Below are 15,108 nucleotides of genomic sequence, written 5' to 3' on the forward strand. Positions count from 1 at the left end.
TGTCTTGTCTGTCTTGTCTGTCTTGTCTGTCTTGTCTGTCTTGTCTGTCTTGTCTGTCTTGTCTGTCTTGTCTGTCTTGTCTGTCTTGTCTGTCTTGTCTGTCTTGTCTGTCTTGTCTGTCTTGTCTGTCTTGTCTGTCTTGTCTGTCTTGTCTGTCTTGTCTGTCTTGTCTGTCTTGTCTGTCTTGTCTGTCTTGTCTGTCTTGTCTGTCTTGTCTGTCTTGTCTGTCTTGTCTGTCTTGTCTGTCTTGTCTGTCTTGTCTGTCTTGTCTGTCTTGTCTGTCTTGTCTGTCTTGTCTGTCTTGTCTGTCTTGTCTGTCTTGTCTGTCTTGTCTGTCTTGTCTGTCTTGTCTGTCTTGTCTGTCTTGTCTGTCTTGTCTGTCTTGTCTGTCTTGTCTATCTTGTCTGTCTTTTCATTCTTTTCTGTCTTGTCTGTCATTTAATTATTCTACCCCACATTAAATTAAACTTTGCTCTCTTGTATTTTTATATCAACAAAAGTAATATTGCCGTAAAGGATCATTGCAAAGACCAATTTATGTTGACTGTCTACATAAAGTGTCAGAAATGGTTCTTTGCATTCTCCTACAACCCCCTTTTGAATGTACTCTGGGGATGAATTTCTCTCTACATTGAATTTTATGTTAAATTCCTCGCCCAAATGTTGTTATACTTACTAGCCACCTGCTTTTCGTTTTTACTTGCAACGATACCCCATTTTGCCAAAAAGGACACCCAAAAGGATGCCTTCATGTAACATTGTCAACATTTAACAAGCCAACAAAAGCAATAACATCATAGCAATGCACTATGTAGCATGAGAGAGGGGGCATGAGAGGTTTGGTTACATGTAGTTAAAGCATGGTGTCTATATCTAAGTGTGTCTGTGTGTGTGTGTGTGTCATACCAGAATTTTTGAGACCTTTTGTGTACACTTTCAGGCTATTTGAAGCATTGCAAAAGAACGTTTGTGTCATGGGCCCCCAAACAACTCTATACGAGGAGCTACCTGAGGTTACTTCTCCATTTTTCCAAAAGATTTTAAACGAGAAGTCAACATAAGGCCATTGAGAAAGCATTTCTTGCACCATGTTACATAAGGCATGGAAAATGTTCGGTTAACATCACCATATACCTGGTGATAGTGGTGGTTGTAGATTAATATTTTTGGAAAAAATATTTTTCCATACTTTAGAATATGGCAATAAATCATGTTGTTGGATTTTGAATATTTTCCCTTCAAGAAAGTCTTAAAGGATGGAAAGGAATTTTTCGTATAATTAAAATTGGAAATGTTGAAAAGTGTGACCAAAAATTTTATACCAGATGTTATGACCACTAGAATAAAACATCTTAAGGTCAAGAAATGTTTTCAACCTTTAGAATGACCAACAAGCAAATATTGGATACCGAACACCTCGGATATACGTATTAACCTCATTACGTCACGTCCGGCGAAAAATACACCATTAATGACCTTTCTGTTTATAACCCCTCGAAATAATGATCTAAGACTCCATAGAGTATATACTTTCTTGATCGTCTTGACATTTTAAGTCAATGAAGCCATGTCCGTTCCTCTGTCCTTCCATCCGTCCGTCAGTCAAAAGCGCGCAAGTAAAACTAGGCGCTTAAATTGAAGTATTAGTGCATAAATTCAAGCGCCTAACTTTACTTATACAAAAGTTTCCGCGCTTTCGACAGAGGGACGGAAAGGACAGAGGAACGGACATGGCTTCATCGACTTAAAATGTCAAGACGATCAAGAAAATATGGGGCCATATAGGTCCATATTTAGATATAGCTTCCATACAAACCGATTTCTAGATTTTATTTCTTGAGCCTCCAGAGGGCGAAATTTTTATCCGATTTCACTGAAATTTTGCACAATGACTTCTATTATGTGCTAAATATGATTCAAATCGGCTTAAAACCTTATATAGCTCCCATATTAAACCGACCTCCCGATTTGATAACTTGAGCCTCTAGAGGGTACAATTCTTATCGGATTTGACTGAAATTTTGGATAACAACATCTTCTATGACATTTTACGGATTTATTTACGGGCAAAGAATTTGACAAATTCGATGCAAGTAGAGAGTATATAAGATTCGGCCCCACGGAACTTAGCATGCTTTTACTTGTTTGCTCTCAAACATCTTTCATTTAAGCCCCATATGGTCAAACACCTTTCATTTAAGATCCATACGGTCATGATTGGTCTATTTAACCATTTGGGGAGTTTGGGCCGCAAATTAGTTTTTTACTCCCAAATACCCTTTATTTAAGCCCCATGTTGCCATAGATGGAATATAAGTTCAGTTTAGGGGGTGCTTTAAATCGTAACCCCAAACGCTGGGCTCCAAAATTGGATATCAGATTCGCTTTCTACTCTCAAATACCTTTTGTTTGAGTCCCATATTGTCATAATGCATGTCCGCCTATGACGCTGAATGCCTGGGTTCGAATCCTGGCGAGAAAAATGTTTACGCGGTGGTAATGCCCTCTTAATACTGGTGACATTTGTGAGGTATTGTACCATCCGGTATGGCAGCCCTGTAAAAACTTCTCCACAAAGAGGTGTCGCATTGCGGCACAACGTTTGGACTTGGCTATAAAAAGGAGGACCCATATCTTGATCTTGATCTTGGGGGGGGGACGGTTTTGAGAGTTGGGAGCCACCGTAACGCAGAGGTTAGCATGTCTATATATGACGCTGAACGCCTGGATTCGAATCCTGATGCTGGCGACATTTGTGAGGTACTTTGCCATGTAAAAACTTCTCCCGAAAGAGGAGTGGCTCTGCAACACGCCTTTGGAACTCGGCTATAAAAAGGAGGAGCTTTAAATTGAATCATACAGCACTCTTTGATTTGTGAGAAGTTTGCCCCTGTTCCTTAATGGAATGTTCATGGTAAATTTGCACTTGCAGTCAACTCTGGGGATTTTGTGACGTTGGACATTCAGGCCCGTTTTGGGGGTTTTTGAAGTTGGAGAGGCCCCGTAGACACCATGGACAAAATTCTCATAACAAATGTGTAGTCAACTTCCAAACATCTTTCATTTGATACCCATATTGCCCAAAGCGGTAAATATGTCCTGCTGGGGGGTTTTGGGGGGTGAGGAGGCCCCTCAGACACCAATGAATAAATTTTTATGTCAGATTTGTACTCTACTTTTAAATACCTTTAATTTGATACCCATATTGCCCAAAGCGGTAAATATGTCCTGCTGGGGGGTTTTGGGGTGGGGGCCCTTCAGACAGTAAGGTATAAATTTTTATGTCAGAGTTGCACTCTACTTTTAAATATGTCTCATTTGATACCCAAATGATGTCCAAATCTGTAAAAGTGTCCTGTTGGGTGGTGTTTTTGGGGGTGGGGGACCCCCCCCCCGCCAACACTTAAGGTGAAATTTTTGTGCCAAGTACTCACTCTACTCAGAAATACCTCTCATATGAAACCCAAATGATGTCTAAAGCTGTAAAAGTGTCCTGTTGGGTGGCGTTATTTGGATGTGGGGGCCCCCCCGACACTTATGGTGACATTTTTATCCCATGTACGTAATCCACTCTTAAATACCTCTCATTTGATACCCATATTACCCAAAGGGGTAAAAGTGTACTGTTGGGTGGTGTTTTTGCGGGTGTGGGGCCCCCCGACACTAATGGTGACATTTTTATGCCAAGTACTCACTCTACTCGTAATTACCTTTCATTTGATACCCATATTGCCTTAGTCGGTTAACATGTCCGTTCGGGTGGGTTTTGAGATCGGGCGTCCCCCCAAATTTATTGACCACACAATTTTATACCAATTTCGTATTTTTGGGGTACCATAAGGTGGCATGGAAACATTCGCTTAAATCGGTGCTTCTATCTCCGGGATCTGGCGTTTTAGAAAATGGTGGTATGGGGGAGGGTCCGCCCCGTTTCTGATATCAACAAATGAAGTACCCTATTTTCAACGGTGGATCAAACTCTACCATCTGTGAAAATTTCATGAAAATCTGTTCAGCAGTTTTTGAGTCTATAAGGAATAAAGCACAGCACTTCCATTTTTATACCCTCCACCATAGGATGGGGGTATACTAATTTCGTCATTCTGTTTGTAACTACCCGAAATATTCGTCTGAGACCCCATAAAGTATATATATTCTTGATCGTCGTGACATTTTATGTCGATCTAGTCATGTCCGTCCGTCTGTCTGTCGAAAGCACGCTAACTTTCGAAAGAGTGAAACTAGCCGCTTGAAATTTTGCACAAATACTTCTTATTAGTGTACGTCGGTTGGGATTGTAAATGGGCCATATCGGTCCATGTGTTTATATAGCTGCCATATAAACCGATCTTGGGTCTTGACTTCTTGAGCCTCTACAGGGCGCAATTCTCGTTCGAATTGACTGAAATTTTCCACGTGGTGTTTTGGTATCCATGTTTTGATAATGCTGCGATATAAACCGATCTTGGGTCTTGACTTCTTGAGCCTCTAGTGGGCGCAATTCTAATCCGATTGGAAAGAAATTTTGCTCGAAGTATTTTTTTATAATATCCAACAACTGTGTTAAGTATGGTTTAAATCGGTGGATAACCAGATATAGCTGCCATATAAACCGATCTTGGGTCTTGACTTCTTGAGCCTCTATAGGGCGCAACTATCGTCGGATTTGAATGAAATTTTGCACGACGTGTTTTGTTATTATACCCAACAACTGAGCTAAGTATGATTCAAATCGGTTCATAATCTGATATAGCTGTCATATAAACCGATCATGGGTCTTGACTTCGTGAGCCTCTAGAGGGCGCAATTCTTATCCGATTTGAATGAAATTTTGCACGAAGTACTTTTTTATGATATCCAATAATTGTGCCATGTATGGTTCAAATCAGCCCATAACCTGATATAGTTGTCATATAAACCGATATGGGGACTTGACTTCTTGAGCTTCTAGAGGTCGCAATTCTTATCCGATTTGAATGATATTTTGTAAGTGGTGTTTTGTTGTCACTTCCAAAAATTGCGCTAAGTTTGGTTCAAATCGGCCCATAACCTGATATAGCTGTCATATAAACCGATCATGGGTCTTGACTTCTTGAGCCTCTAGAGGGCGCAATTCTTATCCGATTTGAATGAAATTTTGCACGAAGTATTTTTTTATGATATTCAACAACTGTGCTAAATTAGGTTCAAATCGGTTCATAACCTGATATACCTGCCATATAAACCGATCTGGGATCTTGACTTCTTGAGCCTCTAGAGGGCGCAATTCTTATCCGATTGGAATGAAATTTTGTACGACGGATCCTCTCATGACCATCGACATACGTTTTTATTATAGTCTGAATCGGTTTATAGCTTGATACAGCTCCCATATAAATCGATCTCTCTATTTTAGTTCTTGAGCCCCCAAAGAGCGCAATTCTTATTCGAATCGGCTGACCATTTACACAGGTCTCCAACATATAATTTAATTGTGGTCCTAACCAGACTATATCTTGATATCGCTCTAATAGCAGAGCAAATCTTTTCTTTTTTATTTATTTATTTTTTTTTTTTGCCTAAGAAGAGATGCCGGGATAAGAACTCGACAAACTCGGAGGGTGTATAAGATTCGGCCCGGCCGAACTTAGCACACTTTTACTTGTTATATAATAATAGAAGAGGAAGAAGACGAGATTTTAGCAAACTAATCAAAACTTTAAACCTTTACTTTTCTTCAACTAATCTCCATTTTTTTTTCCTATTTTTAATTGCAGGCAAACATTCGCACTCAAATGACAAATCCCATACATCGCTTGAAGGTAAATTAACTTCCTTAGCTCTCTAATTGATTGATTGATTTTTAATGTGTGGTTAAATTTTATAATTTCTTTTCCAATCCACTCTTGCAGATATCGATATGCCCCGCTTTGCTGAACCCGTTGCCAATGTAACAGTATCCCTGGGAAGAGATGCACTGCTGGCATGTGTCGTGGAAAATCTTAAAAATTATAAGGTAATCACCCCATTCCTCCATGCGCCCTAAAAACCGAAAAACCACAAATCAAAAATGCCTTCTACGCCTTGTCGTCCCCGAGTCAATGACGGAGTAAATTTTTTGGTTAATTATTCAATAACCTCAACACTCTAGACCACAACTCCTAGGTAGCGAAAGAAACTATCATTGTCATCTGGGTAGAATTGAAAATGGGGAAAAAAGTTTGTTTTTGTCATTTGCTTGTCAGCATGAATGACAATGAATGTGCAAAGAAGGAGCAAATGTTATGAAGGAGCCATGGGGGATTTCACAGGACTTGACAGTGGGTTATTGATGAGTCATTTATTATCCATAGAAATGTTTGAGAAGTGTGGTTGAAAGTTCACGTGACGTCCTTATTGCAAGTCAATTAGATCAATTTCCAAGGAGATGCATTCCAAGTAACGCATTGAAGGAGGACAACAAGTGGAAGAGTTTTGATGAGCTTAGAAACTTGATCGCTAGTAACAGATAGCAAGGAAGAGTGTGTTAAGTTCAGCTGGGCCGAATCTTATATACCGTCTCTTTTCGTAATTTGCTGTAGGGTTGTAGTTAACATCAATTACAAAAAATCTTCTGGAATAGTTTTACCTAAAAAAAATTTTTCAAAATTTCAAGTTTTCAGTTTTTTTTTTCGTAGGAAATTTTAGTCCCACCTTTTTCATTTATTGGGATTTTTTTAATAAAACATTTTTGTTTATATCCCAGGTTGCTTGGGTTCGTGTGGACACCCAAACCATTCTCTCCATTCATCACAATGTCATCATACAAAACAATCGCATTAGTCTGACTTACAATGACCATCGTTCATGGTATCTCCACATCAAGGAGGTGGACGAAAGTGACCGTGGCTGGTATATGTGTCAAGTGAATACGGACCCAATGCGTTCTCGCAAAGGTTACCTGCAAGTTGTGGGTAAGTTTTCAGTTATAATAAATATTTTGTAATATTTTAAAATGTTTCTTTTTTTTATTTGCTTGCTTGCAGTACCTCCCATGATTGTTGAGGGCATGACTAGCCATGATGTGGTGGCAAGAGAAGGCCTCAATGTCACATTGACTTGTAAGGCTAAAGGGTATCCGGAGCCTTATGTTATGTGGCGGCGGGAAGATGGTGAAGAAATGCTCATTGGTGGAGAACATGGTAAGTAATGACAAAAGGGTTCACAGTTTTTCTTCTGAGCCATAGGTTTCACATTTAAACGTTTCTTTTATAATCTCAATAAAATTAATAAAAATTTTGGGAATTTTTAAAAATAAAATTTTATAAAAATTTTTTAACTTTTCATTTCCATTCTCCAAAGATGTCCTTTAGTGTTTCAGTATTTCGCTTTAACTTTTTTTCCCTTTTCTTACAGTGAATGTGGTTGATGGTGAACATTTGCACATCACCAAAGTGAGTCGCTTGCACATGGCCGCCTATTTGTGTGTCGCCTCTAATGGAGTACCACCATCCATTAGCAAACGGGTCAACTTGAGAGTTCAGTGTAAGTAGGCAAAAGAAAAAATTATTAAAAATGTATATTAAAGACCATTGGGTTTTCAAACAAGTAGAAACCAGTTAAAATCAGACAGGCGGATTCTATGGATTCTGCTAAAAATGTCAACAAATACACTTAGGTTAGTTTAGGTTAGGTTGAAAAGAGGGTGCAGATAATAGTCTGTCCCATGCCACTATAGGCAGGCTTCTAAGCCAGTAATCGGCTTTTTGTGAGGTCTAAAAACTAAAAATGTAACCTCGAAAAAGAAAACCTAAGTTAGGAATTCCTTGCTACTTAAAAAATCCTAAATTGTTTCCAATGCCCCACATGCCCTACACATGCTATCACTTGCCGATTTTACATAAGTGAGCTCGTAGTTCTATGTGTCCTGTTATGATACCATATAGCTATTCTTGCCTCCTTTCAGTAATAGCCTCGTCTTTTCATGATCTGGATCCCCCCCATAGGATTTTCGCCGTCCTACCGACTGTTTCGCTATTCCACTGGGTTGCCAAATCGTCTATCCTTTCATTTCCTCTTACTCCGTTATGTCCCGGCACACAAACGATGCGAATTTTCCCATCCTCAGAGAAGACGTTCTTCAGAGACAAATTGAAGAAGTAAATCAAAGGACCTAACACAACTCACTGTCCTAAATTTTGGCAATATCGGAAAATAAATGTCCTTTTTATGGCCCTAAAAACTAAAACCGAGAGATCGGTATATATGGCAGCTATGTCCAAATCTGTACCGATCTGTGCCATATTACAGAACTATGTCAATGGGCTTAACTTAACTCACTCTCCCAAATTTCGGCGACATCGTACAATAAGTGCCCCTTTTGTGGGCCCAAAAACTTAAATCGAGGGATCGGTCTATATGGCAGCTATATCCAAATCTGGACCGATCTGAGCCAAAGTGATGAAGAATGTCGAAGGGCCTAACACAACTCACTGTCCTTAATTTCAGCAAAATCGGATGATAAATGTGGCTTTTATGGACCTAAGACCCTTAATCGGAGAATCGGTATATATGGTAGCTATATCCAAATCTGGACCGATTTGAGCCAATTTGACGAATGGTGTCGAAGGGCCTCAGACTACTCACTGTCCCAAATTTCAGCAATATCGTATAATAAATGTGGCTTTTATGGGCCTAAGGCCCTAAATCGGAGGATCGGTCTATATGGCAGCTATATCCAAATCTGGACTGACCTATGCCAAATTGACAAAGGATGTCGAAGGGCCTAACACCACTCACTGTACCCAATTCCGGCAAAATCGGATAATAAATGTGGCTTTTATGGGCTTAAGACCCTAAATCGGAGGACCGGTATATATGGTAGCTATATCCAAATCTGGACCGATCTGAGCCAAATTGACGAAGAATATCGAAGGGCCTAACACAACTCACTGTCCCAAATTTCAACAAAATCGGATAATGAATGTGGCTTTTATGGGCCTAAGACCCTAAATCGGAGGATCGGTCTATATGGCAGCTATATCCAAATCTGGACCGATCCAGGCAAAATTGAAGAAGGATGCCAAAAGTCCTAGGACAACTCACTGTCCGAAATTTCAGCAAAATCGTATAAAAAAATGTGGCTTTTATGGGCCTAAGACCCTATATCGGAGGATCGGTCTATATGGCAGCTATATCCAAATCTGGACCGATCTGGGCAAAATTGAAGAAGGGCCTAACACAACTCACTGTCCCAAATTTCATTAAAATCGGAGAATAACTGTGGCTTTTATGGGCCTATGACCCTTAATCGGAGGATCGGTCCATATGGGAGCTATATCCAAATCTGGACCGATCTGAGCCAAATTGACGAAGAATGTCGAATGTCCTAACACAACTCACTATTCCAAGTTTCATTAAAATCGGATAATAAATGTGGCTTTTATGGGTCTAAGACCCCAAATCCGGACCGATCCGAATTAAATTAACGAAGAATGTCGAAGGGCCTAACACAACTCACTGTTCCAAGTTTCATTAAAATCGGATAATAAATGTGGCTTTTGTGGGCCTAAGAACCTACATCAGAGAATCGATCTATATGGTAGCTATATCCAAATCTGGACCGATTTGAGCCAATTTGACGAAGGGTGTCGAAGGGCCTAACACAACTCACTGTCCCAAATTTCAGCAAAATCGGATGATGAATGTGGCTTTTATGGGCCTAACACCCTAAATCGGAGGATCAGTATATATGGCAGCTATATCCAAATTTGGACCGATCTGGGCCAAATTGAAAAAGAATGTCGAAGGGCTTAACAAAACTCACAGATCCTAATTTCATTAAAATCGGATAATAAATGTGGCTTTTATGGGCCTATGACCCTATATCGGAGGATCGGTCTATATGGCAGCTATATCCAAATCTGGACCGATCTGGGCCAAATTGACGAAGGATGTCGAAGGGCCTAACACAACTCACTGTCCCAAATTTCAGCAAATTCGGATAATAAATTTGGCTTTTATGGGCCTATGACCCTAAATCGGATGATCGGTCTATACGGCACCTATATCCAAATCTGGACCGATCTAGGCCAAATTGACGAAGGATGTTGAAGGGCTTAACGCATTTCACTGTCCCAAATTTCAGCAAAATCGGGAAATATATGTGGCTTTTATTGGCCTAAGACCCTATATCGGAGGATCGGTCTATATGGCAACTGTATCCAAATCTGGACCGATCTAGGTAAAATTGACGAAGGATGTTGAAGGGCCTAACACAACTCACTGTCCCAAATTTCAGCAAATTCGGATAATAAATTTGGCTTTTATGGGCCTATGACCCTAAATCGGATGATCGGTCTATACGGCACCTATATCCAAATCTGGACCGATCTAGGCCAAATTGACGAAGGATGTTGAAGGGCTTAACGCATTTCACTGTCCCAAATTTCAGCAAAATCGGGAAATATATGTGGCTTTTATGGGCCTATGACCCTTAATCGGAGGATCCGTCTATATGGCAGCTATATCCAAATCTGATCCGATCTAGGCAAAATTGAAGAAGGATGTCTAAGGGCCTAACACAACTCACTAACCCAATTTTCATTAAAATCGGATAATAAATGTGGCTTTTATGGGCCTAAGACCCAAAAACGGAGGATCGGTCTATATGGCACCTATATCCAAATCTGGACCGATCTGAGCCAAATTGACGAAGGATGTCGAAGGGCTTAACGCATTTCACTGTCCCAAATTTCAGCAAAATCGGGAAATATATGTGGCTTTTATTGGCCTAAGACCCAAAATCGGCGGATCGGTGTATATGGGGGCTACATCAAGATATAGTCGGATATAGCCATCTTCGAACTTATCTTGGTTATGGACAAAAAAAGTATCTGTGCAAAGTTTCAGGTCAATATCTCTTATATTTAAAGACTGTAGCGTGATTTCAACAGACTGATGGACATGTAAGGGGTATTTTGCATGTAAGGGGACGAGAACTGGGCCCGGTCCCTATCACCAGAAGACCTATCCCATTACAGGTATGGTACCTGTCCCATTTCCCGTAGGGATACTTCAATTATTACAATACACGATGGTATTCTAGGCTCTTAAATGTAGGGTGTTGATGAGTGTCAGTCTATGCGGCGCTTCGGCCGATTGGTGCCGGTTTAGGGAGTCGAGCCACTGGGTCGCGTCGTTTCGATATTCGGATGGATGGGGATTAGTAGGTTCTCGGAAAGTTTCGGATGATATTCGGTTATCTTTTGGCGCTGGGCTAATTCGGGGCTCGCATCTGGCTTGTGCGCGTACACTCCAAAGATAAAAGCAGTGTTAAATAGAAAGCGATTGTGTCGCGTAGAGAAGCGAACGGGTTGCGTTGGGAAGCGAACGAGTCGCAAGGAGAAGTGAACGATTCGCGTTAGGAAGCAAACGTGTCGCGTAAGGAAGCAAACGCATCGCGTTAAAAAGTGAAAGAATGGCGTAGGCAAGCGAACGTATCGCATTAAGAAGCAAACAATTCGCGTGGCAAAGCAAACGGAACGCGTTAAAAAGCAAACGAGTCACGTAGGGAAACGAACGGATCGTGTTCAGAAGCAAACGGATCAAGTTGAGAAGCGAACGATCCCATTAGGAAGCGAACGGATCGAATTGAGAAGCGAAAGAATCGCGTTAAGAAGCAAACGGGTCGCATTGGGAAGCGAACGAGACGCGTAGAGAAGCAAACAGATCGCGTTAAAAAGCGAACGAACGCGCTGGCGATATTTCTGAGGTACTTTGCCATTTAAAAACTTCTGCCCAAAAGAAGTGTCGCACTGCGGCACGTTGTTCGGACTCAGATATAACAAATAAAAACGTGCTGAGTTCGGTCGGGCCATTGATCCATATCCATAATGTAATGAATGTTCATGGGAAAATTTGCATTGAGTAGCCCTGAGCATCTCGTTGTCTGATCTAAATATGGTCCAGATCGAACCATATATTGATATGAAATTTAGAACAGTGAGTTGGAAAAGGCCCCCGAAAGCGAAGATGGTCAAGATCGGACCATTTTTCGACATAGCTGTCATATAGACCGATCTGCCTTTAATTTTGGAACAGTGAGTTATAATGGGCTCCCCAATATCAAACCCGAATATGGTTAATATGACCAAACATTAAAAATTATATGCCATATAGACCAATATTCGCGTTTTAGGGTCTTAAACCCAAATATAGAGGACTAATTTAACGATTTGGCTAAAATTTTAAATTATAAGTCCACCGTAGCGCACAGGTTAGTATGTCCGCCTCTGGGGTTGATCTCCTGGGTTCAAATTCGGGCAAGACCATCAGAAACATGTAAGAGCGTGCTAAGTTCGGCCGAGCCGAATTTTATATACCCTCCACCATGAATCGCATTTGTCGAGATCTTTGCACGGTATCTGTTTTAAGGCAAAAGAATAATGAATAAGAACTGTTATGTTAGTGGAGCTATATCAAGTTATAGTCTGATTCGGATCATAAATGAATTGAATGCTGAACATTGCAGAAGTCATTGTGTAATATTTCAGTCCATTTGGATAAGAATTGCGCCTTGTAGGGGCTCAAGAATCAAAATCGGGAGATCAGTATATATGGGAGCTGTATCAAGCCATAGATCGATGCAGACCATATTGGACTCGTATGTTGAAGATCATGGATGAGAATTGCGCCCCCTAAAGGCTCAAGAAATCAATATCCCAGCAGCTATACCAGGTTATTTACCGATTTGCGCCATACTAAGCGTAGTTGTTAGGAGTTATAACTAAACACCTCATGCAAAATTTCAGCCAAATCGGATAAGAATTGCTCCCTCTAAAAGCTGAAGAAGTCAAGACCCCAGATTGGTTTATATGGCAGCTATACCAGGTTATGTACCGATTTGAACCATATTTAGCACAGTTGTTGGAAGTGATACGAAAAAAAATCCACATGCAAAATTTCAGATCGAACGATAATTGCGCTCTCTAGAGGCTCAAGAAGTTAAGACCCAAGATCGGATGACAGCTATATCAAAAAGTGGAGGGTATAAAAACAAAACAAAATCCAGCGGTGGTTTTCCCCTCATAATGCTGGCAGCATTTGCGAGGTAGTATGCCATGTAAAAACTTCTTTTCAAAGAGGTGTCGCACTGCCACACGCCATTCGGAGTATGCTACAAAGAGGAGGCCCTTTTTATACCCTCCACCATAAGATGGGGAGTATACTAATTTCGTCATTTTGATTTTAACTACTCGAAATATTCGTCTTAGACCCCATAAAGTATATATATTCTTGATCGTCGTGAAATTTTATGTCGATCTAGCCATGTCCGTCCGTCTGTCCGCCCGTCCGTCCGTCTGTCTGTCGAAAGCACGCTAACTTCCGAAGAAGTAAAGCTAGCTGCTTGAAATTTTGCACAAATACTTCTTATTAGTGTAGGTCGGTTGGTATTGCAAATGGGCTATATCGGTCAATGTTTTGATATAGCTGCCATATAAACCGATCTTGGGTCTTGACTTCTTGAGCCTCTACAGTGTGCAATTCTTATCCGATTGGAATGAAATTTTGCACGACGTGTTTTGTTATGATATTCAACAAATGTGCCGAGTATGGTTTAAATCGGTCCATAACCTGATATAGCTGCCATATAAACCGATCTTGGGTCTTGACTTCTGGAGCCTCTAGAGTGCGCAATTCTTATCCGATTGGGATGAAATTTTGCACGACATGTTTCGTTATGATATTCAACAACTGTGCCGAGTATGGTTAAAATCGGTTCATAACCTGATATAGCTGTCATATAAACCGATCTTGGGTCTTGACCTCTTGAGCCTCTAGAGGGCGCAATTCTTATCCGATTGGAATGAAATTTTGCACGACGTGTTTCGTTATTATATCCAACAACTGTGCCAAGTATGGTTCAAATCGGTCCATAACCTTATATAGCTGTCATATAAACCGATCTTGGGTCTTGACTTCTTGAGACTCTAGAGGCACAATTCTTATCGGATTGGACTGAAATTTTGCACTACGTGTTTTGTTGTGATATCTAACATCTGTGCCCAGTATGGTTTAAATCGGTCCATAACCTGATATAGCCGTCATATAAACCGATCTGGGATCTTGACTTATTGAGCCTTTAGAGGTTGCAATTATTATCCAATTTGCCTGAAATTTTTTTCGACGGATTCTCTCATGACCATCAACATACGTGTTTATTATGGTCTGAATCGGTCAATAGCCCGATACAGCTTCCATATAAATCGATCTCTCTATTTTACTTCTTGAGCCCCCAAAGGGCGCAATTCTTATTTGAATTGGCTGACATTTTACACAGGTCTCCAACATATAATTTAATTGTGGTCCAAACCGGACCATATCTTGATATCGCTCTAATAGCAGAGCAAATCTTTTCTTATATCCTGTTTTGCCTAAGAAGAGATGGCGGGAAAAAAACTCGACAAATGCGATCCATGGTGGAGGGTATATAAGATTCGGCCCGGCCGAACTTAGCACGCTTTTACTTGTTTTTTTCTTTGATTTATAACAAAACACTTCAATGAAATTCAATTTCAACCCGCGTGATAAATCCCACTGCTGGCAGATTATTCATTTAAATATCCTAAAAAACCAATCAATAGGTTTACAGTTTTCACCACCTCTGGTGCATAGCTTTCATCACCTAAAATATACAATTCAAACTTTAAACTCTTCTTGTATTGCAATCTATGGTATTAGTTTTGACGACAAAGAAAAAAATCACCATAAGCTGGTAAACAAGCGACAGGGTCAAATGGAAAAGGTATTTAACTGCAGGAGAAACTGTATCTCAACTATCAATGTGACCCGTGACATCATATGGAAACATTTCGAAGTGTCAACTGCAAAATTTTGGCGTGACAAGGGTCTCGTTAAAGTGCAGAGATCAAAAATTTGAATTAGATTATGTGAGAGCTATACCTATAGAGGGACCATATTGGTTCTAGTCGATATATTGCTAAAGATTATATTTCCCGGGTGGACCCGGTCCTTAGAGACTGGATAACCCATATGTTAAGGAACAGGTGGATAAATTGTGTGTACCATGGCATAAATATAAGGGAGAATGTGCCACAAGGCACGCCACAGAGGGGGCATTTTATAGCC

The 15,108-nt window shown here is 40.4% G+C and overlaps 1 protein-coding gene across 1 annotated transcript in view; it reads left to right on the forward strand.

Annotated features, from left to right (window-relative positions):
- Window positions 1–15,108, forward strand: part of LOC106087574 (uncharacterized) — a 314,940-nt gene that overhangs the window by 201,744 nt on the left and 98,088 nt on the right. Inside the window, exons 2-6 of the mRNA XM_059364452.1 lie at window positions 5,757–5,801; window positions 5,892–5,995; window positions 6,725–6,932; window positions 7,005–7,160; window positions 7,375–7,503. Coding sequence (XP_059220435.1) covers window positions 5,757–5,801; window positions 5,892–5,995; window positions 6,725–6,932; window positions 7,005–7,160; window positions 7,375–7,503 — 642 coding nt within the window. The remainder of the gene's footprint in view (window positions 1–5,756; window positions 5,802–5,891; window positions 5,996–6,724; window positions 6,933–7,004; window positions 7,161–7,374; window positions 7,504–15,108) is intronic.

The sequence above is a fragment of the Stomoxys calcitrans genome, chromosome 3 (genome assembly GCF_963082655.1).
Source record: "Stomoxys calcitrans chromosome 3, idStoCalc2.1, whole genome shotgun sequence".
Taxonomy (NCBI): Eukaryota; Metazoa; Arthropoda; class Insecta; order Diptera; family Muscidae; genus Stomoxys; species Stomoxys calcitrans.